The sequence below is a fragment of the Halyomorpha halys genome, unplaced genomic scaffold (genome assembly GCF_000696795.3).
Source record: "Halyomorpha halys isolate HHAL.00 unplaced genomic scaffold, Hhal_1.1 Scaffold42.1, whole genome shotgun sequence".
NCBI lineage: Eukaryota > Metazoa > Arthropoda > Insecta > Hemiptera > Pentatomidae > Halyomorpha > Halyomorpha halys.
This window is the reverse complement of record NW_027114384.1, coordinates 757,433-783,332: the sequence shown is the minus strand read 5'-3', so window position 1 is coordinate 783,332 and position 25,900 is coordinate 757,433. Positions and strand designations below refer to the sequence as shown.

General features: G+C 30.0%; 1 protein-coding gene across 1 annotated transcript; it reads left to right on the top strand.

Annotated features, from left to right (window-relative positions):
* Positions 1-36: 36 nt before the first annotated feature.
* Positions 37-25,859, top strand: fliI (FLII actin remodeling protein). Its single transcript, XM_014432775.2, has 23 exons — positions 37-218; positions 310-420; positions 500-738; positions 822-983; positions 1,062-1,282; positions 4,012-4,228; positions 5,635-5,876; positions 7,190-7,287; positions 7,371-7,441; positions 8,793-8,863; positions 9,788-9,963; positions 10,047-10,232; positions 11,818-11,993; positions 12,415-12,553; positions 12,829-13,001; positions 13,523-13,772; positions 15,550-15,703; positions 17,084-17,258; positions 17,570-17,824; positions 18,549-18,675; positions 18,777-18,959; positions 21,105-21,218; positions 22,108-25,859. Exons 1-23 carry the CDS (start codon positions 156-158, stop codon positions 22,240-22,242), a joined length of 3,738 nt encoding a protein of 1,245 aa, XP_014288261.1. The 5' UTR covers positions 37-155; the 3' UTR covers positions 22,243-25,859.
* The last annotated feature ends 41 nt before the right edge of the window (positions 25,860-25,900 follow it).

Sequence of the window (25,900 nt, the reverse complement as noted above, 5' to 3'; positions counted from 1 at the left end):
AAGCCGACACAGATTTGAATTATATAAACAAACTAACGGACCAGCGATGCTAGCGACCCTACTGGAAGAGATTCTTACTGCAACTTTTAAAAGACCAGGTTATAAAAAACCAGATAGTGTGACAATTCAAAGAGTATGTGATAAGTTACTCTAGAATGGCTAATACTGGAGTTTTGCCTTTTGTTCGTGGCGTAGATTTTAGTCGTAATGATTTTAGCGTTAGTATTAACAATAGGACTACATCATTTATGTTTTTATTTATAATATCAAAGTGTATACCATTTAACTTTCTTGAATTTTCATTTGTAGGATGGGAAATTTCCATCTTCTGTTAGGCTTATGACTGGCTTGCAATGGCTCAAATTAGACAGATCAAATCTCTCTCAAGTTCCAGAAGAATTAGGGAACTTGATGAAATTGGTATATATTTTTATTTACAATTTGACCTAACTTTGTAATTTGTTCATATTATACTTAAGCTGAATATTTTTCTATGTAGGAGAGCCTGTCCCTTGTTCGTAATGATCTGGAAAGATTGCATGGAGAATTAACGGAATTACCTTGTTTAAGATCTCTGATTATTCGTCATAACAAAGTTAAAAGCTCTGGTATTCCAACCGACTTATTCCGTTCTGAAGAACTCACCACCATAGACTTAAGTCACAATGCTCTGAAGGAAGTGCCTGAGGGACTTGAAAAATGTAAAACTGTCCTCGTTTTGAATCTTAGCCACAACAAGTAAGCTTGCTTTCTGTTTCATATTATTTAAGATAAAATTTTACATTCAATGGTTATTATGTAATTTTTTTAATTTCTTTTAGCATCAATTCCATACCAAATACATTATTTATGAATCTGACTGATTTACTTTTCTTGGATTTAAGTAATAATAATTTAGAAACATTACCACCTCAGATGAGAAGGTTGGGCAACCTTCAAACTTTAGTACTGAATCACAACCCTTTGGCCCATTTTCAGCTTCGGTATGTAAAATTTATGATGAATGTTTTGTAAATCCATTGCATGACTTTAATAAATCTAATTTTCGTTTACATTTGTAGCCAGTTGCCATCATTGGTTGCATTAGAAACTCTACATATGAGAGATACTCAGCGAACGCTCAGCAACCTTCCTAACAGTTTAGAAATGCTCACTAATCTTACTGATGTTGATTTGAGTTACAACAGCTTATCCAAAGTACCAGAATGCTTGTATACTTTAAGCAATATCCGAAGATTGAATTTAAGCAATAACGAAATAACTGATCTCTCTCTTGTCTTAGGTATAACCTATAATACTTATTATTCAGTTTTATATTCCAGAATAATTTATTCTGCTAAACAGAATTGTTTATGTATTATAGCACTGCATTGACTAACTACTCCTGAATATTTCTAAAAAATATCTATTATTATTATTATTATTATGTGTCATATTGCAGAACTTCGTAACTGATATTAATTAATAGTAATGTAAATACTTCTCAATTAACAAAAGTGTTTCAGCTTATTCTCATAACTCTTAATTGGGAAATATCCTGTTGGGACTAGTTTTCCAAACCACAATGTATGTTTGGAGGCTATTTCGCTCTTCCAAAATCACCATGTTTTTTTGGATTTGTCCTCATGCAGTTCTTCAGAATAGTCTGAATGAGGTGTTTATTTAGTTCAGGAACCAATTTGAGAGATGAGGTGCATTAAATATGCATTCGATAAGGTTAAATTAGCTGGATAGTTGATGATATGGCAGGAGAATCATACAGTGGTGCATCCCCAATCTATGAATCATGTGTGACCAATGAGGTTTAAGGTTATGCACCTTTAATCTTCATATGAGGGTATCTTCACCCTGTAGGTTTTTGTCAATCCTACAGTCATTCAAACAAGTTTTAGGGTATTCATCTTAAATCCTTGCAGAATGGTAATCCTTGCTCTGTGTATGATAATCTCCTACAGTTGTGCAGAAGATAACAAGTTTTCAAGTATTCATCTTAAATTCTTGCTGGATAATCACTGCCCTTTGTAGGATATTTGCCGTACAGTTGAGATGGGAATTCGCCCTTGATGGTAATAACAATACAGGAGAGACTCAAAGGAGATGTAGTGAAATAAAAACAGAGTTTGCAATACCAAAAGCAGTGCTAGAATTATTTGATCCACTAATGTCTGTTCACTCACTGTTTCCTCCGAATGGACAGCTAGTTATTAAAGTTAGGTCTTGGCTGGTGATACCTATAGGCGTGAAAAGGTGTTTAGAGTCTCTGCATTTATGAGACTAGCTTTGAAAAATTTATTTTAGTCTTTATTCATTCAAAAAAGCAAGTTTTTACCATTTGCAATGTTACTATTTTCCCTGCTCCTTTATTTCAGTTGGTTGCTTTGGTAGGAATTATCTGGCAATGGAGCAATGGTATTCCTACCAATGGAGCAACATTGTCATTACTACGCAATTCAGTTGTTATTTGGGCCAATTCTCTTAATGATTGCTAATGAATTATCAAATGCTAATAGTTTAGTGTTGAACCATAAAATTGTCCATAAAAATACTCTTATTATTTTGGTCCATAAAAAGACACTCCAATAAGCTCCAGAAAGACATAGACAGTATTCATTGATGGATTTTAGAAAATAAATTGAGCCTGAATCCAGCAAAAATTCCTTACTATCCATAGTAAGGTATAGTAATACCTCAACAACATAACCTATTCAGTTTCAAAACACTATTAAAAAAAAACCTAGGAGTCCCCTTCGATCAATATTGAACTTGGAATAGTCATATTTCCCAAATAATCGAAAAAAAAATCTCAATCCTTAAACAGCTTTGAAATTCCATGATTTTTTCTCTAAAGTAGTAGCCATCATCTTTTATTATCCTACCTCATTCTTGCTGCTGTGTTTTATGGAGGACTGTCTGGTGAAGACGAGATGAGTCTGACAAGTTTAATGAACTGCTTCATAAGATTCATCTTTAGCACTCCCAGATGTTCTCATACTTCTCATTGTTATTCTAAGGGGAGTTGGCTCTTTCCTAATATCTGAATACTGTAACTTCTTGGTGCATTCTTATTCTAATCCTTAAGAACAAAAAACCTTCCTATATAATTGATCTCCTCACCCTGCATTTATCTATCCACCTGTTATATAGAAGATCTGAACTGCTTCCTTTAAAAAATCCTTCACCTTTCGAGTTTCTTCCATAATTATATTTAGACATTAATTATTTATACTAGAAGAAGACAGTTGGACGTATGAAGTAGATTTTAGGAAAATAGTCCGGGTGGCGGTCAACACCAAAATAGTAGAAAAAACTATTTATTGTTAATCAATGTTTCAATATTGGTCAGTTGTCATTCATGTTTCAATCAAGACAGCCCTGACGAAGCCCTACAATGTGGGGCGAAACGTTGGTTAACAATAAATAGTTTTTTCTACTATTTTGATACCTATATTGACCACCGCCTGAACTATTTTCCCAAAAAATAAATTATTTATCCATCTCGTTGATTATTAATCTTCCATTTACTTGTAAATAATAAATATCCACGCAAGCTTGTATAAATATGTATCTCTCTCTTTTATCTCATGTTCTTATTTTTTTTTTTTTATATAATTATTATTGTTTTATTTATTTTGTTTAACTTAACATACTGTAACCAAACCAACACTACTCAAATTGTCCAGGCCAAGGTCCCAGAATAAAGATAAAATTTTTATTTCATTTCATTATTGTTCTGTAAATTCTTTAGAAACTGAAGTTTGAATTAAAAGCTCTATTTCTAAATTATTTTTACTGGTTTCAAATAATTTATTTATTTTGTCATTATTGAACCTAATTATATTATAGCTCTGTTGATTACATTTTTTAAAATACTTAAATTCGAAACTTTATTTTATTGTTTAAGGTTAAAAAGGTGAGTAATACTTAAATTTTCTCAAATATTTTCTGATCGAATAGTTATTATAGTTGTCAAAGTGTATTTGCAAAATGTTAAATAGTTAACTTAATTTTCAGAAGTGTGGCAGAAACTGGAAACATTAAATTTATCGAGTAATAAACTTGCTGCACTACCTGCTACGATATGTAAACTTTCTTCGCTTAGAAGGCTGTATTTGAATGACAATCAGTTAGATTTTGAAGGAATTCCTTCTGGCATCGGTAAACTTTCCAACTTGGAAGTATTTTCCGCTGCATCAAATCATTTAGAAATGATTCCTGAAGGGCTCTGCAGGTAATGCTTTGAAATTATTCTTAATGAAACCAAAAATTAGTCAATAATTCAGATTGTCATTTTTTTTTTCTTCATTCTTATGATAATTCTGGAACATAAATTAACAATCGTTTTGTTGTTTCTCATTATCAAAATCATTTTTTTCAACGATAAAATAAATTATTGTTTTTAGGATTTCCTCTAACTTAAATCCATTGTATGGAAGTAATATATGAATATTTTCTCACTATACTATTTCATTAGTTGACATAATGTACTATTAGGTCGAGTCATAAGTAACTTCCGATGCAGCTAAGTAGAATCTATTGTTCGTATCTATCAGCTATGAGTTACCATTACAACAAGTTTATGTTTCCACTATTTAGGCCAGGCTTTAGCTAGTCTTTTGTCAACTGTTTTGTGTGATACACGTTATTTTAAACTGTTTTTGTTTTTTTTAACCCCTGAAATGGAGGGTTTATGAATGGGAAAAAACCTTAAATTCTGAAGAGCAAGTCAGACAGACTATCGAAAACTTCTTCCAGTCATACCAACCACATTTAACAAGGAAGGAATTAATAAACTGCCAGGAAGATGGGAGAAGGTTATAGATAATTGTGGTGAATACATAATAAATTAATATAATTTTGTTATTTAATGAGGGCAAAATAAAAAATTTATTTGGCATTTTTAAACATTTTAAAAACTAAAACTAAAATAAACAAAAGATGACCTATGATGAATACAAGTAAAAATAAAAAGGCCTCTCAGATGAAAATAAAATAGTTATATAAATTATGAAGATGAAAATAAAATAAACTAATTTACAAATAAATTTAAAACAAATACTAGTCGACGCAAGCTGCTCCATTCCGATAGGTCCAAGGAAGAGTGGTGCCGAGATGTTTTGGTCGCAGCTCTTGTAGCTAAATAAACCGCTGCAATGGTCCAAAGTTGGTGTAGTGGCTCATCAATGGTCCAAACATCCAAAAGTCGTATTAATGTATTAGGCGAGCCGACAAAATGAACGCAGACAGGGCTGGTTACACATGTTCATAGCCACTAATTATCCGGAACTCATATCAAAGTCGAAACACAGAAAAGGTCTGGTTTCGGACTGTAATGATGACTAAAACACTCAAATATGTCAAAACTACTAAACTATAAACGCAGACAGGGCTGCTGATGAAATTACTTATGACTCGACCCTAATATAACTTTGATTTTGACTGATTATATTATAATGAAATTGTTACAAAATTATTTTATACTATTTGATGCATAAATTTTATGAAAATAAAATTATTTTTAAAAAAAATTGTTTTTGGTAGTTTTGAGATAAGGTATATAAAATTTATCAAGTTTGTGAATAATCATGTAACTATTAAACTCTTTCAGCAGATTTTCATTATTATTTTTTTGGCCAGGGTTGGATCTTTGAAGAAATTGATTCTCTCTAACAACCGATTAATAACATTACCTGATACAGTTCACCTCCTAAGTGACCTCCAGGTTCTTGATGTCAAGGATAACCCAGAACTAGTGATGCCTCCTCGCCCATGTGAGGCCCAAAGAGGTTCAGGCCTAGAGTACTATAACATAGATTTCTCTCTTCAGACACAGTTGAGGCTAGCTGGCGCTGCTCTTCCACAACCTCATCCGCAGCCAAGTATGATACTTCTTTTGATATCTGATACTTCTATTTTATAAAAATTTTCTGTAGGCTTCGGTCATTGTTACTGCTATTATAGTAGTATATTTCTAAAAATATATATTATAATAATCAAAATCATATATCATATAAATCAATAATCAACTATCTCTCATAATTGTAATAATCAAAATTTATTAAAATATATAAAAGAAAATTTAATAGATTTTATATATTCTCAGATCTAAAATATAGCTTTGAAGATGACAAGGTTCAGATGGAAACATTGAATATTGACTAGATAAGAGAATTTTATTTTAAATTTTATAACTCTTAATCTCAGGGCGGGTTTTCCAGGCAATGAGAACAAAGACACTTAGCTAAATTAATTGCTACTTTTACAAATATAATTAAATTTATGTTGCGTAAAACTAACCAGTTTCTACTCTTCTTTGATGAATGACTGTTCTCGATGTCTTCGTTCTAAGGATGCTACCAGTGACAGAAGACAAAGGCTTGGTTCTCTTCTAGCTTCCAGGATATATCCAATCCTCCAACGATCCAAACAAAGAGTGCTTTCTTCCTTTAATTATACAATCTTCTGCTTGGATGACTGCTGACTCTTGATATCTTCTTTCTAAATATCTACCATGGACAGTAGACAAAGGGTGGTCCGACCCACCTCCCTCCAGATGTCATCCTCTAGGCAACCCCGCAACAAGTGTATCAAACCGAGCTTTGTCCCCTCTCATGCCCCAAAGTTCAATTGTGGATTTAAAAATTGATTGTAGCACAACCGCTCTAATTCACATTGTAATTACTTCATTGATGATTATTATCATCGTATATTTCTTCTTGAATTAATTTGTACTAAAATCGTGTTAGAGGAACAACAAAAGTTGAAAACATTTCAATCTACTGTACTCAACATAGCAGTAATTCCACAAACTTCGGAAAGAGTGTGCCACCATCTTGAAATATTTTGAAATGAGTTTGTTTCGGACTCCATACCTTCTGAATGTTGAAATTGGTTAGCTTGTTTTTGGTTCTACAAAATAAATGAACAATATTGAACTTCAAAAACCATCTATACATAAGAAACAACTATTTATTAAAAAAGAGGATATTACTATATATAGCAAATTCTGTCAATAAAAATTAATATAAACTATGTTAAGTAATATATGGTTTTCTTCTAAAACACAGTTCTAGTATCAATGTTGTCTCTAATTAATCCAATTTAGAATGTGACTACAGTAGTAAAAGATTAACTTTAAGCAAAGGATAAACTTTGCTGATTGAATTTTAACCAACTGCTAAATTTCATTTAGATGCAAGTAAGGATCCAATCGCACGGAAGCTACGCCTCTTCAGAAGAAGTAAAAGAGATGCCGAAGAAGCTGATTCTGATCAAGCTAAGATTTTGAAGGTGATATTTTTTTTTATTTATTATAGTTTATGGAGGCTACCGTTTATTTTGTTTATTATTACAATTTATTTATTTTTTTTCAGGGAATGAAAGATATTGCTAAAGAGAAGAACAAACAAAAGACTGAAGAAGAAGAAAGAGCTGAATCTTTGAAGTAAGAATTCATTGTTTTCTTGTTGCTTTATATTATCATTAATTCATATAAAAAAAAATTAAAAATTGCAATTTCTTCAGAAATCTTATTATATTAATTTTAATTATTAAATTACAAAGATTCTTTTTAATAAACTTTTGATAAAGTTTTAGTATGTAATTGCTTAAATGTTTAATATCTTCCAATGTTTACATTCTATTTATTTCAAACGATATGTTCAATGGATTGCATTTTGAGGGAAGTTAAACTGAGTATATCGATTATTTAAGATGGATTTATAAAAAATTAATGTTTTTATCCAATGTGTAAATACGAAACCGCAATTTGCCCATAGATGGCAATCTAGTTACCGTGAATCTGTTTCATTGGTGCTATTTTCTTGTTTTGACATCCCATAAAAATTTTCAGATCACAACAATATAGATTTCATATAATTGCATAGTTTTCAGTAGTGTTGAATATTTGGAATGTTGTGCATGCTATGATTCGCAGACAGCATTGATTTTCTATTACCATTTGAATCTGGACATACGGAGTTGAACTTTGGGGCTCCACTAAACCATCAAATTCCTCCAGAATCCAATCCTTACAGTCCAAAATCCTTCGTAAAATCCTTAATGCTCCTTACTTTGTCACAAATCAAGTCATCCATCAGGACCTCAATATTCCATATGTTGCCGATTTGGCCAGAACCAGATACCGTTCCTTCCATAATAAACTTCTCAACCACCCAAATCCACTTGTTTCTAACCTGGCTTCTCCTTCACTACCTAATAATCCTCCTAGGCGTCTGAAAAGAAGATGGCCTCGAGAACTTCTTCTCTAGAAATGTTATTGGAGTTCTTTCAGTGGGTAGATTCTCCACATGTTTTTATCATGTTGCTATGTCACCTACAGCAAATTTACTTGTTGTATATATGTGTATACAGTTGTAAATATCAATAAATAAATTATTAAAAAAAAAAAAAAAAAAAAAACATTTGAATAAAACTGCTTAAAAATTGCATCAATTGTTTGTCAAAGCTTAAAGTTTTAGAATCTGCATTAGTGGAATAGTCTGGTCTGCCTAAAAAATTAATAATAAATTAATAGAAAGAATTCTTTCGGCATGGCATCCATAAATTGTTTGAGGGAAGAAAAAAATCTATAGCTAGTACAATACTTTGAATAAAATATTGTCTTTCATTTTAGTAAAAACCAGTATTTTATTATGAAATATGAAAAACAATAAACGTTTATTTTCTATAAAAAAATTAAACTTTTATATTTAGATGTAATGTGTATTGACTATGATTCATACTGGTACTAATATTATTTTAAATCAACAATATAATGTAAATTATGTTATTAGGCCAAAAAGATGGGATGAAAGCCTTGAAAAGCCTCCGTTAGACTATTCTGAATTATTTGATGAGGATGCAGGTATGTTAGTTTTGATTATTTTTACTCTTTATTTTGAAATGCAAGCAAACCAACATTATACTCTCAATGATGAAATTATTATTGACAGTGGATTCAATTTGAGAAGAAGATGGTCTGAGGTATGGCGAGTGGAGTATTAGTGAATAGAAGTAAGTGAATCTCATATTATTTTATTTGTGCCAATGATTTAGCCTAAACATCAGGCTTTCATTAGGGCTTATAACAAAAGGAGATAACAACAATAATATAGTGATAATAAAATAGTATAACAAGAAATTAAGAAGTATTAGTATAATGTAAGTATTATATTATATTAATATTATCATTATTATGTTATCTTCTTAATTCCTTGTTATACTGTTGTTTTTTTTTCACTTTGTTATGGTTGATATCTCATTTTGTTTTTAGCCCTGATATAAGCTGAAACATTGGCACAAATAAAATAAATTTCACTTATTTTTATTCATTAACACTCCACTAACAGTTCCTCCAACTATCTTTAATTGTTTTCCACCAGTGTACCAATTCTCTGTAATATGGGTAGTTTTCTTCAGTTACTAGCTGGGGAAAATAGTTCTCTGTTTGAGCGTTGAGTCCGGTTTATCTCAGTTTACTGCTGCAAACCTGTATTGCTTATAAAGCAGGGAAAGGTGGAAATAAATAAATATCTTATATTCATTCTGCCAAGTTTATTTATTGATTTATTCCACGTTTACCCCTAAGAACTAATAAATAAATAAACTTAACAGAATGAATATAAGAAATTTATTTATTTCTACCTTTCACTAAGTTTATTTGTATTATTTATTTTTTTATTTGTGTTAGTAATAATTCATTTTATTTATTTGTTCTCATTTGTTACTACACTTTTCATTATTTTATAGATTTATAAAATCTCTGATACCAATAAATATTTTATTATAGGACAAATGCAGGGTTTGACAATTTGGGAAATCGAAAACTTTCTTCCTAATATGGTCGAAGAAGCAGTACATGGAAGATTCTTTCAAGCAGACTGCTATATCGTTCTAAAAACATCTTTGGATGATGCTGGTAATCTTACTTGGAATATATTCTTTTGGATTGGTGAAAAAGCATCTGTAAGGCCTTTTTAATTATTTATTTTTCTAAATTAAACTTAAGTTGTTCATAATTCAGTCTTTATATCTTTATTCTTTCACAGTTGGACAAAAGAGCTTGTGCGGCCATTCATGCTGTCAACTTACGTAACTATTTGGGAGCCGAGTGTAGAACTGCAAGAGAAGAACAGGGCGATGAAAGTGATGAATTTTTAAGTCTTTTTCCTGGTGGTATTACTTATATCGAAGGAGGGAGAACTCCTTCTGGTTTCTATACTGTGGAGGATATGGTTAGTTTTTATTGATAATGGGCTTTTTAATAGACTCTTTGTATGATATTGTTACTATTTCAAAGAAAATGTAGTTAATTTATTATGGCTGTTCATTATTTATTAGTGAGATATTTATTCATATTTAATGTAGTTGGAAGATAATTGGTTGACCGTATGTGGTGATCGTTGGAAGATGGTTTGAGTGGTGGTCAAAAAAGTTACAAAATTAGCAGAAGTATTTATTAATATCCGATGACGTCCATTGAATTTAGCCCTGATGAAGCCCTGCAAAGTGAGGCAAAACTTCTGTTACGTATAAATAGTTTTACTACTATTTTTAGCGCCACCCAAAACATCTTCCTACAATCATTATAATTTCAAGGATTAACAATTGTTTATTGTTCTTGACAATTAGCGTCCTATGCGGAAAATTGATCAAATCGTTTTAGAATTGAATTTCCCAAAGAGTCTTATCGTCCATAATTGAGTTCTTGATTTATTGAGGCTTTATAATCATAACAGCCGTTTTAGTCTCCTCTATCAGCTGAGGAAACTCAAACTATGATGTATGATTCTTAAGGTGAAATTCTGTTCTACAAAGATTTTGTTCTTTAGATTTTTTCAATTTTTTTCACTATTTGATCGTAAATCTTCCAAAACCCCAACACCTTGTTTATTATATTTGACGATTTATACCTTCAGGACTCATCAGATCAAAAAGTAGTCCATTCCATTGGATACTTCTGGAAATACCAGAGTTAGGTGAAGTGGATAAAGTTAAAAAATTAATGATACAATCAGAAGATAGATAGTTATGATGCAGTTAAATCAATTACTTTTTATATTTATTTAGTTTGTAGCAGTAAATAACATTATATATTAAAAATTCATGGTATTTGAGGGTTTGAGTTGATGCTAAAAACAAATATTTTTTGACCTACTTTACTGAAATCCTCATTATATTTTCTTGATTTTTAGTGAATAAAAAATCATTAAAATAGAATCAATAATATTTTTTCTTATTCTTCAGAAAGAACCAAATCGATTGGCATATATTAACTATGAAAAAAATGTATACTTTTTGAGCTAAGTACCAAAAATGCTTGATTTTGTTAGTAACTTGCTTGATCAGAACAGCCTATAATCTTACTGTACAGCTTATAACCTTCCCGGTAAAATCCTGATCATTTAGCGGAAAGCCCCACCACAATGGAATAAACGGTACGGCAGTGCATAAAGTTCGAACAAACAAATATTGATTTTTATTTATTAGATTACATTTATGTTAGGGTTGGTTATGACCGTTTGTTGCCGAGGGAGTTTAACAATCTTGTAAACTGCATTCGTACCAGTTTGATTCCGAATTGGGCTGGTTGACTTTTATTTTGTGGCAGTCCCAAAGAATGAAATCTCAACTCTCCCACAATGTTAAGAATAGTTTGGTTACTTACAGGATAACTAGAATCTTCCTAGTTTCAATACTAATTTTACAATCTACTCTCATATAACAATCAAAGAGGGAAAAAAGTCTTAAACAGCTATCATATAGTTACTGTGTTCATCCACTTAATTCCATGGACTTACTGTATTGTATTGTTTTCAGACATATATTACCCGATTATACCGGGTTCATGGAGCTGGGTCTGGAATTCATCTGGAGCCGGTGACCATTTCGCAGGAAAGTCTTGATCCTCGATATGTTTTTATCCTCGATGCTGGGCTTAAAATATTTATGTGGTACGGAAAGAAGTCTAAAAATACTTACAGATCCAAAGCTAGGTAAGTGTTGAGATTAATTTGTACAATTGAGATCATTAGATATGTTATACATATGGCAGTTGTTAGCTGATATTTCACTGTTTATAATGTCATCAAGGTTCTATGTCTTGATATAAAACTCATGTTGGTATTAGTTATCATTTTAATTTTAATTGAGGCCGTATCTGTTTTTTTTTTGTTTTTTTTTATTTCTGAGTTATATTAATGAACTTACACCAGTAACCTCTTAACTGAATTCAGAGTTATGTCACTTGAGAAAATAATTTTTTTTTTTATTGAACAAAGCCATTATAAAATGAGTTTGAATGGAAATTAAAGCTATTAAATTAATTTAAAAAGCATTGGGAAAAAAGGCACGAATGAAAGGAAGACAATAGCATGAAGCAGCCTCCTTATGATCTGTTTTTTTAATTTATTTCAGACTACTCTGTGAAAAGATTAACAAAAACGAAAGGAAAAACAAAGCTGAAATATTGACAGAGATGTTTAAAGAGGAAAGCTCCGAATTTTGGAAAGCTCTCGGTGAAGAGAGCGGTGAACCACCTGATGATCCTATAATTGTAAGTACAGTCAAAACAATAACTTGAAAAGTTCAAAAACTCTATATTTTGGGGTCATCCTTGTTCGCTGATGTCTTTTGACTAGAAAGACTTCTTCGAATATGAAACTATATCTCAATCTAAATATTTTGATAAGATGAATCCTAAAACTTTATGAATCGAATTCAGAGGGTTGGCAGATGCTATAACTAAAAAGTTTTTGAGATTACCAAGTGGCTGAGTATTTTTTCATTGACAAGTTACAATATGTTTTCCCTTGTTTGTTGATTTCTCAGGAGCATGTTAGCGATGAGTTTAAACCAGTCGATCCTAGACTATACCAGGTAAAGCTCGGGATGGGATACTTGGAACTGCCTCAGGTGGAACTTCCAAACAATAAACTCGACCACAATCTTCTCAACAGTAAAAATGTTTACATCCTCGACTGTTACCTTGATGTGTTCGTGTGGTAAGTTACTTTTATTTTGATGTAATTAATAGTTGAACTGAACTATTAATCATTTCTATAATTACTATCTCAACTAGAATTCTCCCTCAATCAAACTTATTAAATTTCTACTACCCTCTTTCTCTTTACAAGTCCTTTTTCACAATAATACATATGGTATCCAGAACTCATTTTATTTCTGCCATCAATTATTATACTTCGCCATCCCTGAGCAATATATCCTTACCTCTTGTTTACAAACATCCCTATAGATAAAGCCTTCCTTTTAATAGAAGCCAACTGGTAATTCATAGGACCCCATACTACATCCTTTAATGATTCCCCATGCCTTGAATCTACTGATCTGTGTTTTAAATCTGGCTATCTTACCTTCCATAGGCAGTTCTTCCATCAAATTTCAGGAGTGACCGTGGGAAATTCTCTGACTCCCGACCTTGGCAATATTGTCCTTAATGATTTTCTTATTTTATCGAAAAGTATAGTTTTTTAGTTCAATCCTGATTTTTTTATATTTTTTCTAGGTTTGGTAAAAAATCAACTAGATTGGTACGAGCTGCAGCTGTGAAATTGGCTCAAGAGTTGTTCACGATGGTCGAGAGAGGTACGGAGGCAATGGTTACTAGAGTGCAAGAAGGAACTGAATTACAGCTTTTCAAAGCTAAGTTTACGGGGTGGGATGACGTGATCCCTGTAGATTTCACTCGTACGGCAGAATCGGTTTCCAGAACAGGAGCTGATCTTACAAAGTGGGCCAAGCAGCAAGAAACAAAGGTATATTAGCTTTTGGATTCATCTTGTTCACGCTTGTCTTTATCAATTTGCTGAAATAATCTTTATCAGTGATTATTATTATTATGTTTATAATCTTTACACTTTCTTGAGACTAGTTAGTTTTGTTTAAATAAATAATTCAATTCTTATCCATTTTTGTCTCAACACATTTTATTGTTCTTCAGGGACATCTATCACAAAACAGCTTTTATTACATGTATGATCTTAACAATTCAAATTACTTAACATTATTATTTATAATTTATCTTACCTTAATACAATTTTGGAACTAAAATTATTTAAACACTCAACTTCATGCAGGCTATTCTGCCCAGCCCACAACAACAATTTCTATGAAACATTAAAACATTAGGTGAACATATTCTTTTGTTAATAAGTATATCCTACATTATGTCTAATTACCTAATTAGTCAACTTTTACATTAAAACCAAAAATAAAAATTCATTTATCTCAGTCACTTGTTAAAACTTTATCATAACATTGCTTGTAACCTTCCTCCACTCAGTTCAAGCATTAAAAATATTTATTATAACAATATTTTTGTTAATTTTCCTCTTTATTTCATTAGTAAAAATCCCATCAAGGCTAATTATAATTGTCCACATTCAATTTATCCTATATTTTTCATAATTTAATTTTACTTATTATCTCTGTATAGTGTTGTTTCAAATTTCTTGTATCTGTTTAGAAATTTACAGTATAATTAATATTTTCAGATATGTAAATGAATTCAAGTATTTTCCTTTTGAACGTATTATTTTCTTTATGAAAAATCATTGTATTTTCAAAATCAAAAAAGTGCTGGTTTTTGGTTGCATGTTGTACTAGTGCCGTTTTATTTGGATCCCTCTCCTTGTTTTTCAAATCAATATTGTGTTGATAAATTCTGTCACCCAATAATTCCTTTGTTTCACCTATATATATATATAGCTGGACAGTTTAGACAGGGAATTTTATATATTAATCCCGATTGATTCCTTGTATCAATTTTCTCCTTTAATATACTATAATAATTTTTGATTTTATTGTTGGGTCTACTCAAAGAGTACTCATCAACATTATAATCCTTAAATGATCTCTTAATATCTTCAGACAGTCCTTTAATATAATTGAATCCATAAAAGTTTTTATTTTTTACTTTATTATTTACTATTTTGTTTCCTGTTTTATTTTTTATACTTTTAAGGTTAATTTCCCAAATCTTATAAATTAATTTTTTTGGGTAAAAATTTTCTAGGAACATATTAATTATCTTATTTTTTATAATATGCAACCTACTATCTATCATCTGTTATTCTAATAGCTTTTTTAATATAATTATTTATTACATTATATTTCATACGATAAGGGTGGCAAAAATAATAATTCAATATTATATTACTACTTGTTTCTTTTTTTGTCCATTCTGTGATTATTCTTTCCTTGCCTTACCATCAACATATCCAAAAATCTTAATCCTTCTTTTTCCAATTTCATTGTGAACTTTAATTTTTCATGGTGTTTATTTAGTTCTTCAAGCAGTATATTTACATCAGTTTTCTTTACTATACAAAATATATCATCTGTGTATTTTAGCATAATTTTTACTTGAATACCTGATTTTGAAAGTACATCTTTTATTAGATTATTCATGACTAAACCTGCAAATGATATTGATAAACATCCCCCCATTGGAACTCCAAATAAAATGTGTGGAGACAAAAATGGATAAAAATTGAATTATTTATTTAAACATTATTATTATGGTTTCTTCAGGCTGATTTGGCAGCTCTTTTTACCCCAAGACAACCTGCTATGTCAGCATCTGAAGCACAGCAATTAATGGATGAGTGGAATGATGATCTGGAGACCATGGAGGCTTTTGTTCTCGAAGGGAAGAAATTTGTTCGACTTCCAGAAGAAGAAATTGGTAATTATTACATTAATTACTTGCTTAAAAACTCTCTTTAGCCTCAGTAACATACCTACTTTATCAACTATAGTAAACCTTGTTTAACCCGGGTATCCTCAGTAGTGATTTGAATTTTTTTATTTTTCTTGTAGACCTAATAAATATCTGTATATTCATAGCTTATTTAATATTTAAAACATAATCATAATTTTATTAATTGCATGCAAAAACTGCACAGTAAATTGTAGGAGGTTTGTAATGAGGACTGTTGTGGCCACCGTGCGAAGGAAAGAGGAAACATATTTTTGTATTAGTTGTTATAAACGTACTGATATAGGTAAATATATACTCATATATATTTACGTGCCGATACACACAATAAATGTGGTTTGTGTGTATCCATTGAATACAGTTTAGGAATTAAGTCCGGACACAGTGCGAGTACTATGGCTTAATCCTATACAGTGTGTTAGGAACCAAGAGTAGTAAGGTCTCGGGATCAAGTCCCTATATCGAGTTAAAGGGATCAAGTCCCAACAGACAATTAGTCAGAGACAAGTAGTGATTGTTAATTACTCAGCCCTCAGCGGGACATTGTGACACTGTCTACAATAACCACTGTTCAGCGAAGATGAGATCGCTCAGTGAAAAAATATCGTGAGTTCAAGACTCCAGCTCATAAACCTTTTTTTTGTAATAGATTAATTTATTTTTTTTTTTTTTTTAATTTTTAATAATATCTATAGGGAGCATTTTGTTTTATTTCAATTAATTTTTATTTTTCTTTAATTTCTTTTGTTAATTTATATAACGTATAGAGATACATCTTTTATTTAGGCAAATATGTTGCTATTTGGGATTTATTTTTGTTAATTAATTAAATAAAGATTTATTTAATACTATTCTTTTTATTTTTTTTTTATTTAATAGTGGCCGGTAGTATAGGTCAGTTCACTTTTGAACCCCCACTGCCGCCACAGTAGTGAGAACTGTAGTGAGAGCTGTAGTGGGGACTGTTTATTGAGAGCTTACTATCAGTAATTTCTACTTAGTTAATGTTCTACGTTTTTCTGCTTAATTGAGTCAAGTTTTTTATAGAAGTAACTCTTACTATTGAACAAATTAAAATGATTTGGAAAATACATTAAGCTCGGTAAAGCAAAAAAAATAAAAAATAAAAATATGAACTGACTTGGGGACTTCTTATAGAAATTGAACGATTGTTTGTCTATATAAATTTAACATCTTCATATTAATAAACAGATTAAATTTTGTAATGTATTTTAATTTTTTATACTCCTGATTAACCGGCTGGCTGGTTCTTTTTTTGAATTTTAAAATGAAGGCTTATTTTTGAAATTATAACTTCTTTATTGTTACTTATTTGAAAATGTTTAGGTCATTTTTATTCTGGAGATTGTTACGTCCTCCTATGCAGATATTGGGTGGCTAACGACGAAGGAGAAGAACATGAAGAAGATGGAGAACAGCCCGAAGACGACTGTCAGTATGTTGTTTACTTTTGGCAAGGAAGAGATGCTGGTAACATGGGATGGTTAACATTTACTTTTAGGTTGGTTCAATCTATTTATTCTTACTTATTTATATATTTTTTTTAAATATTTAATTTAATTTTCTTTAAAAAGTTCATTGCTTATTAATGAATATTTTTTTTTAAATGGGCCACCTTCTGTTCATATTTTCTTTTTAAATGGGACACAAGGTGTTCCTCCAGAGGAATACTGTGAACGTAAGAGATAGTCCAAACTGCAGTAGTTGATATGCATTATTTAACTATTTTTTTTATTAATATGTTATAATTCATTTCAAACTGTATTAGTTTTTTTGTTTACAATAATATCAATTGTTGTTGTTGTTGTTTAGCTTACAGAAGAAGTTCAAAAACCTCTTTGGAGACAAATTGGAAGTTGTAAGAACCCACCAACAACAAGAAAATATCAAATTTTTAGCACACTTCAAGAGGAAGTTTGTTATACACTGCGGTAAGAGGCATGCTATAAAGGAGCCAAATCAACCGCCGCCAGTAGAATTTTATCATTTAAGAGCTAACGGTGGAGCTTTGTGCACTAGGTTGATACAGATCAGGCCAGATGCTTCAGCTCTGAACTCGGCCTTCTGGTAAGTTATTGATAGGATTACGTATTCTATATACTTTATCTTTTATTTACCTCTCTGATGTCACAAATCAATCTATATCAGTACTTCAAAGCAATACTAAATAATATTCATACTTATGTTACAATACAAAAATGGTATAACATTTTTGTATTGTAACTTAGAAGTTTGAATTTTCATATTTTAATTAGTTTTGCAACCCTTTCATTTCATCTATTCTTGATGTATATATTTTTTGTGATGAGGAGAAGATGGTCGGAGGTGCGGTCAGCAAAGATACACAAATAAATAAAACTTATTTATTTGTGGCGACGTTTTGACCTGAATTTCAGGGCTGAAAAAAATAAAGGAAGATAACAAATATAATTCAGAGAAACATAAAAATAATAATAGACATACCTGAAGATAGTAGTAGTAGTTGATCGATATTGATAGAAGATAAAATATTAGATTATAGAGGTAAGAATTATACAAATATAATAAGGATTATGGAGGTAATTATTATTCTGATAAAGGCCTGTAACTCAGGTTGAAACGGTGGTACGAATAAATAAATGTTTTCTTCATTTGTGTACCTTTACTGACCATATCCCTGACCATTTGCTCATATCAAACACGATCAAAAATTAACACCTCATTATAAATTTTTTAAAGCGAAATTTTGTTAGGGATAAAATGTATTTTCATTTTTTTTTGTAATTATTGAAGTTAATTATTAATGTTTTAGTTACATATTAAAAGTGCCGTTTGACAGTGAAGAATCCTCTGGAATAGTTTATGTGTGGATCGGTTCAAAAGCAAGCACAGATGACATTCGTCTCATTGGTGAAATTGCAGATGAAATGTTTAATAGTGTAATTAATTTATTTATTTATTTTTTTTAGATAACAGTCGTCCTATAATCTTTTAATTGTTTATAAAAGATTTTATAATTAATTCCTTTTATCTATTATAGCCATGGATCAGTTTACAAATTATTAACGAGGGAGAAGAGCCTGATAACTTTTTCTGGGTCGCTCTTGGAGGGAAAAAGCCGTATGAGATAAATGCAGATTTCATGGCTTATACTCGCCTGTTCAGATGCTCCAATGAAAAAGGCTACTTCACAGTCTCAGAAAAGTGTTCTGACTTTTGCCAGGTATTATATATTCTGAGTCCTTAAAAAAAAAAAAAAAATCTTGGTAATTTTATAGGAATTATAAATAACACTGAATGAAAAATCTTTATTGGCTGGGGTTAGTGTATAAAGCCTTGATTGGCTTCAAGTTCACAATGAGGCTATGGTGGCTGAGAGTGTTAAGGCACCATCATAGCAACATCAAGTTAAAAGAAACGCTAACTCAAATCCAGCCTGAATTGGTTGGGAACATGTAGCCTAACCGCCGCATTTATACCAACTTGGGTATTTCTTTGTAACCAACATTACTACTAACTTTCCCCTCTATGGCCTTATAATTGTAAACTTCTTTTTTAACAAACAAAAATTTCAGATTATTTCACAAGAAAATAATCGAAAAACAAACTTCTTTACATATCTTTAATTTATAATTTTTGGAAGGCTGTTGATTGACCAAATGCAATATACAAAAGGAAGATGGTCCGAGTGGGGTAAAAATAACTCAAATAGTAAATAAACTATTTATTATGAGACAACGTTTTGCCTCACTTAGCAGGGCTTTATCGGGGCTAAAACAGATACAAATGACTAAAATCATTTAACTAAGTAAGATAATAATAAAAGTAAACTAAGTCATGGCTAAAAATGATTTAAAATATGTTAAAATTTATATAAAAGTAAATTAAAGAAAAAAAATAATAAGATGTATAGTGAAAACTATAAATAAACAAGAATTACAAAAAAAGTAGATAAAATATAAAAATACAGTGCACACTAAAAGAAAGAAAATAAGAATAAAGGTCAAGATAAAAGGATATTAATAATTATGAGAGATAGTTGACCGTGGATAATGAACCAGGAGAAGATGGTTGGGGGTGCGGTCAATAATAAACACAAATAAGTTGGATTAAAAAATTGGTTAATCCAACTTATTTGTTTTTATTATTGACCGCACCCCCAACCATCTTCTCCTCGATAATAAAAAATAAGGAACAATATTGGACACCCACCTTACCAATTAGACTCACATCTTACTTAATGGAGGAAAGCCAAAGTATGAGCTATAATGTCAGGTGCGAGGTATTAATAGGGCAGAGTAGTGGAATTTGAAAGCAAAAAAATATAAAATAATATTAAAGTAAGTTAATATACTCTTACTTTGTTATACTATTTTAGTTCTTCCTATCTTCTTTTTATTTATAATTTTTGTTTTTAAATTGATTTTTTATCTATGAAGTGACCTTTTTTTCCCATTTGGTAATCTGAATTTTTCTCTAATCCAAACCCCCTTTGTTTTAATTAGTTCGGATTAGTGCGAGTCCTCCGTACCTACAAAAGAGTCTCATCAATCAAAATTTTAACAAAAATGACTCCAAAGGTGACAAAACTACTTCTGCTTCATATCCAATGCATTTTTTCCCCATTAAGACTCATTTTAATTAAAGTTTTATGTAGAATAAAAAAAAACTTATAAAATTTAAATTAAAAAAAAAAACATTGTAGTGTTGTAAGACAGTGCAAGTGGGTGAGACTATTTTTCAGCTAACAGGAGATGGTTCCAGTTCCTTGAACCAACTTAATCCTCAGTGTATGACTTAGCAAAAAGATTATCACATCAGAGAAAATTAGATTTGGTGTTGAACGAGACTGATACCATCTCAATAGATGAAATGCACAATGTGTGGTGAATTATCATAGTTGCTGGTAACACTTTACCTTCCTGAAGAACTTTGGTTCCTTATCGTTTTTAGAATATTTATCTTTTTTATTAAACCAACTAAAACAAATTTGGCTAAAAATTACAAGTTAGTAGTTTGAAATTCTATATTTATCAGTAATTTTGAAAATCATGATAATGTACCAAAGAACATGTGTTTGTTCTATCAATGGCATTATTGGTACAATTGATGCCAAACCTAATCTTTGTTGATTTTTTTTTTTGTTTTATGTAATGAATGATATTTTTCTTCATCCATTGCCACAAAGCGTAGACAAACATGTCATGTTAGTTTTCATAGATTTAGACTGAAAATTGGTCAAGACTTCATGTTCTGACCCATATTGATAATTTGTTTTTTTCCTGAAACGCTCTATGAAGTAGTTTATTATTGTAGAAAACATAATAAATTTATTTATAAACATCACTGTTTCAATTTTTTATTTAAGGATGATTTGGCTGATGACGATATCATGATCCTGGACAACGGAGAACAAGTTTTCTTGTGGCTGGGTGCAAAATGTAGTGAAGTTGAAGTGAAATTAGCTTATAAATCTGCCCAGGTATGGAACTAAAGTATTCATTTTTATAATTTGCGATGATAGTTTTTTAAATCAGGTAACTTAAAATAGCACCAGATTTCTGGCGGTTTATTCAGAATAGAAGAGTGAAATTAATATATTGATGTGCCTTAACCAGGATCTGATACGTTATTAATTTATTGATATGCCTTAACCAGGATCTGAGACCATTATTAATTTGCCTTAAACAGGGTCCAAGACCTTTATTAATTTGATGTGCATTAACCAGTGTCCAAAACCTTAATTAATTTAATGATGTACCTTAATTAGTGTCCGAAACCAATATTAATTTATTGATGTGCCTTAACCAGGCTGCAAAATCTTAATAATTTATTAATGTGCCCTAACCAGGTTCCAAAACTATTATTAATTTTTTTTTCAATAAATTTCATAATTACAGTTTCTGCATAAGTTTTATTTTAAAATGAATAGATAACTTTTATGAAAAAAAATTTTAATGGCATTGCAATGGTGGAAAGGGTATAATAGTTGCTATCATGACAGTAATGTTTCACTAGGTATAGTGTGACAGCTGAAGGTACATTTAGAGGCAGTGAATCCACTACCACTTTAAGGGTTGTTTCCACAGTGACACTTAAAAGCCACCGCAATGATCGAAACTTCATAAATATCAAAGACACTTAAATGAAAATTATCACTAATGAAAATTAGTTTATGACTGAAATTCTTTTGAAATAAAAATTAATAGTTATTTTCAGTTCCTGGTCTTGACCAAATCATCTGAGATTTGGCTTGATTTTCTAGCAAGGGGAGAAATTTATTAATTAATTTTCTACTCAATTTTTATAAAATTTAATTTACAATTGTTTTATAATTAATTGTCAGTATTATGATTGATTTTATTTTTAAGGTTTATATTCAACATTTACGAGTAAAACAACCTGATCGACTGAGAAAATTGTTTTTAACTTTGAAAGGAAAGGAATCTAAAAGATTCACCAAGTGCTTTCATGGTTGGGGACCTCATAAGTCCCTTCCTCCATAATTTAAGGATAAAAAAATCTGTCAGTATGAAACGATAATTTTATGCAACACAATGAATAATTTATTATTTTAATTTAACAGAAAAAAAAAAAGACTTATGTACTTATGAACCAAGAAATAATTAAAATTTATATTTTATGATATATTTATTAATTTTTTTTATTTTTTTCATAGACTCTCTTTTTGTAGTGATAAGTGAATGGTTTTATTGTTATTATATTTAAAATGGTTTAAAAATTCATATCATATTTGCAATGTCACCTCTCTCTCTCTGTGCAATGTACAGCCACCAGTCCACATGTTTGCGTACCCTGCTATCCTTCTAAGGGAAAGTGAAACCAAAAAGGAGAGTTGATCTCGCTAAAGGTTAATAAAAATGTCCGCTATTGTAATCTAAACTGAAACAAAAGGCTGCCAGTGATTGGCTCCTACTTTACAACCCTTCCCCTGGAGTTTATCATTACTCCCCACCTTTTTGCCTTAACTTTTCCTTGCAGTTAACCCCCACATTCCTTCAAGACTGTCTGAGGCAGGTTTTCTAGAGAAAAGGTTATATAAGTGCTTATTAAAATGATTTTAATTATTTTAGTATAAACATATTTAACCTTCAGCACAATAAGTGGGTATTTTTTAAAGGTTGTGTTATCCATTTTTATATAAATACATAATTAAAGTAATGCACTATAATCAACGTACGATTAAATATAAAAATAAGACAGACAATTGTAACTATCTTGTTACGGGTTAAGAAACAGAAAATATGGGGATTTGTTTACAATCAACAGATAGCCAAGAACCAAAATTATACACTTATTAAAAAACACATACACATGAGAATAAATCCCTCATTAGGCCTGAAATTCTACAATAAAAGAAGAAATTTTTTTATGTGGTTTTAGATTTGAAGTCATAAAACGTTAATCTGATTTATATATCCCATTGGTAAAAGATGATAACCATACCGATAATAGAAATAAAAAAGAATAACTTTAAGATACGTATACATTTATATCAAAACATAAAACCATTAAATATAATTTTCAATATTTATAAGTTTCCATTCAAGAGGGATAAATTTATCTGTTGGTGACAAAAATTTAGCTATCTGTATCCGTTGCAAAGGAATCAAATTCTTTTACTTCTAGGTCTGAACATTAAAATTGTCTTTTTGAGAGAGCTTTCACTGTATAATATTTTTATATTTTTCAATATGTTGAAAAGATTTTGCTTATTATGTACATTTGTATTTATTAATAATGAAAATATGTCTGATTTTGATTTTTTCATTTATCTATTTCACAGCTGAGTAAAAAGTAGTCACTAATATTACTATGACTTAATTGTCGTCATGATACAATTTTTATTTGTTTACATTATTTTTGTTGTTTATCTACGCAGATTGTTCAATAATTCTCAGTTTATTATCTTTTTGTTTAAACCAAATGGACTGCCATTTTTTACATGTCTTCTCTCTAATCTAATAAATAATTTCTTTGGTTAATGTAGCAGTTACTGTGATTGTGACATAATAGCTTTTTTTGCCATGGCATCAGCAATTTTTATCAATGAACCATTAATAACAAAAAATTGTATCCATGACAGTTAAGTCGTAGTTTTATTTGCCTCTGCTACCACTTTTAACTGTCCGAAATTTTATGAAGAATGCGCTGTACAGGTTTTTCTGTTCTAAAACCTGGATAGCACATGCTCCGTGCAGTTTTAGACAGTCAGAAGTAGTTGTTGGAACTCATGACTATATGACTATTTTTGTCCAGCTCTGATTTATTTATTTAATGTATAAGTTTTCCCTGTTAGAAACCATTTTAAATTGTTGAAAGTTAATATTATCATGTGTAAATAATGTATTATGTAAACTATGTAAACATGAATTTATGGGCTGTTATAAATACTAACAAAATATGTATTGTTTTATATTGTAAAAAATAATTTATATACTATTTAAATATAAATGTAATTTTGTGTATATTAAAAAAGGATTTTTAATTATCAAGTTTTTTTATTTGAGAGGTATAGTAGAAGTCAGTGTTTCTCAGTTTGAAGCATGCTGCAGATTGCTTGTCATTTTTTTTTTTTTTTTGATAGCCCGAATGAAATTTTGAAAAAATAATTGTAAAAATTATGGATGGGCAATTCATTCTAATAAATGTACTGATTCACGCTTTGTTTAATTAACTAATTTAAGTAAGTTGATTCTTTTGAATCATCGATTGTTTGTTTCTATAAATTATATTCCTTTGTTTTGTTTTTTTAACTATTTAATGAAAAAACAACTTAAATTCCCTAACCTCATGGTTTTCAAGGCAAAAACTTTAATAAATAAATTAATTATAACATAAATTAATGTAAAAAGTACGTTTTAAATTTTAATAAAAATATAACTCTATAAATATTAGACTCCTAGTGTCAAACCGTGTTGAGATTCTCTATCAACTGTCCAAAAGTAAAATAAAAATTCCTAATAAGTTAAAAACATTTATCTTTCACTATATATATATATATATATATACTCTTATTTATCATCTGGTGTCGATTTATTATAATAAAGAGAACAAAGTAAATATTTTTTTTTATAAATTGAGTTAAAAAAAATTTTTTTTTTTAATATGTGCTATTATTTCAGTAAAGCACCATACTGTAAACTATGAATTTTTTTTTGGCCAAGACTCCCATGGGAGTCCTATACTACATAACCATAGTGAGGGGGGTCAAGTTTTTCATTTTGTGGGACTGCCACTTAATGAAAATAGTCAATACCCCAGGCCGGATTCGAACCGGCACCGCCTGTAGATCTCAGATTGATAGGCCTGCATCTATCCACCTGAGCTACGGACAGCCCCAATTATGTAAATTAAAATCATGAGAAAAGTTAAAACAAATTCTAATAATTTTAATTTTCTATTATTTACATATATTCAATAGTAAGATTTTTTAATTTTTGTTTGTATTTTATATTTTTTACCATATTTTTCTTGAAACTTTTTTTTTTTGTTATTTTCATTTTAACATTGTTATATTGTTTGTGCTTAGCCCTGAAGAAGGTCTGAAATTCAGGCCAAAACGTTTGCACAATAAAATAAATACCACTTATTAGTGTTCTTCAAACCTGACACACACCCTATCGTTTCTATTAATATACAAAATAACATGAAATCATATTCTTGATGTTTAAAATTTTGTAATAATTTGGTACATATTTATAAAGATGATTCTTGATCTAAAAAAATTGTTATTGTAATTAGTATGCTATTGTTTACTACAAACTTTGCATTTAAATATTCATAAAAGCATAAATCACTCAATGCTTATTGTAATGGAACAATTGAATTTTCACAAATAATAATTAAAAAATGTCAAATTATGTAATAAAAAATGGTTAGTACCTAATTGAAGTATTTTTTGACTAGAAGCTAGTGAAATTATTATATGTAACCTAACCTTCATTGTATATATAATTGTTTTATTAATTATAAATTTATAAATATGGTCGAAAGAATTGATGATAAATGCAACAATTAACATACGTAATGTACAAAATAAAAATATTAAAAATGTGCATATGAAAGTTTTGTATGAATAATAATGTATCATAGTAATATAATTTATATAGATAGCTTTTATACCTTTTTCTACATGACAAG

Excerpts from the sequence above, each read along its gene's own strand:
- fliI (XM_014432775.2), top strand. The coding sequence starts at position 156 with ATGGCTAATACTGGAGTTTTGCCTTTTGTTCGTGGCGTAGATTTTAGT. Across the intron at positions 12,554-12,828 it reads CACCTGATGATCCTATAATT|GAGCATGTTAGCGATGAGTT; the intron begins GTAAGTACAGTC and ends TTGATTTCTCAG. Across the intron at positions 15,704-17,083 it reads ACTTCCAGAAGAAGAAATTG|GTCATTTTTATTCTGGAGAT; the intron begins GTAATTATTACA and ends GAAAATGTTTAG.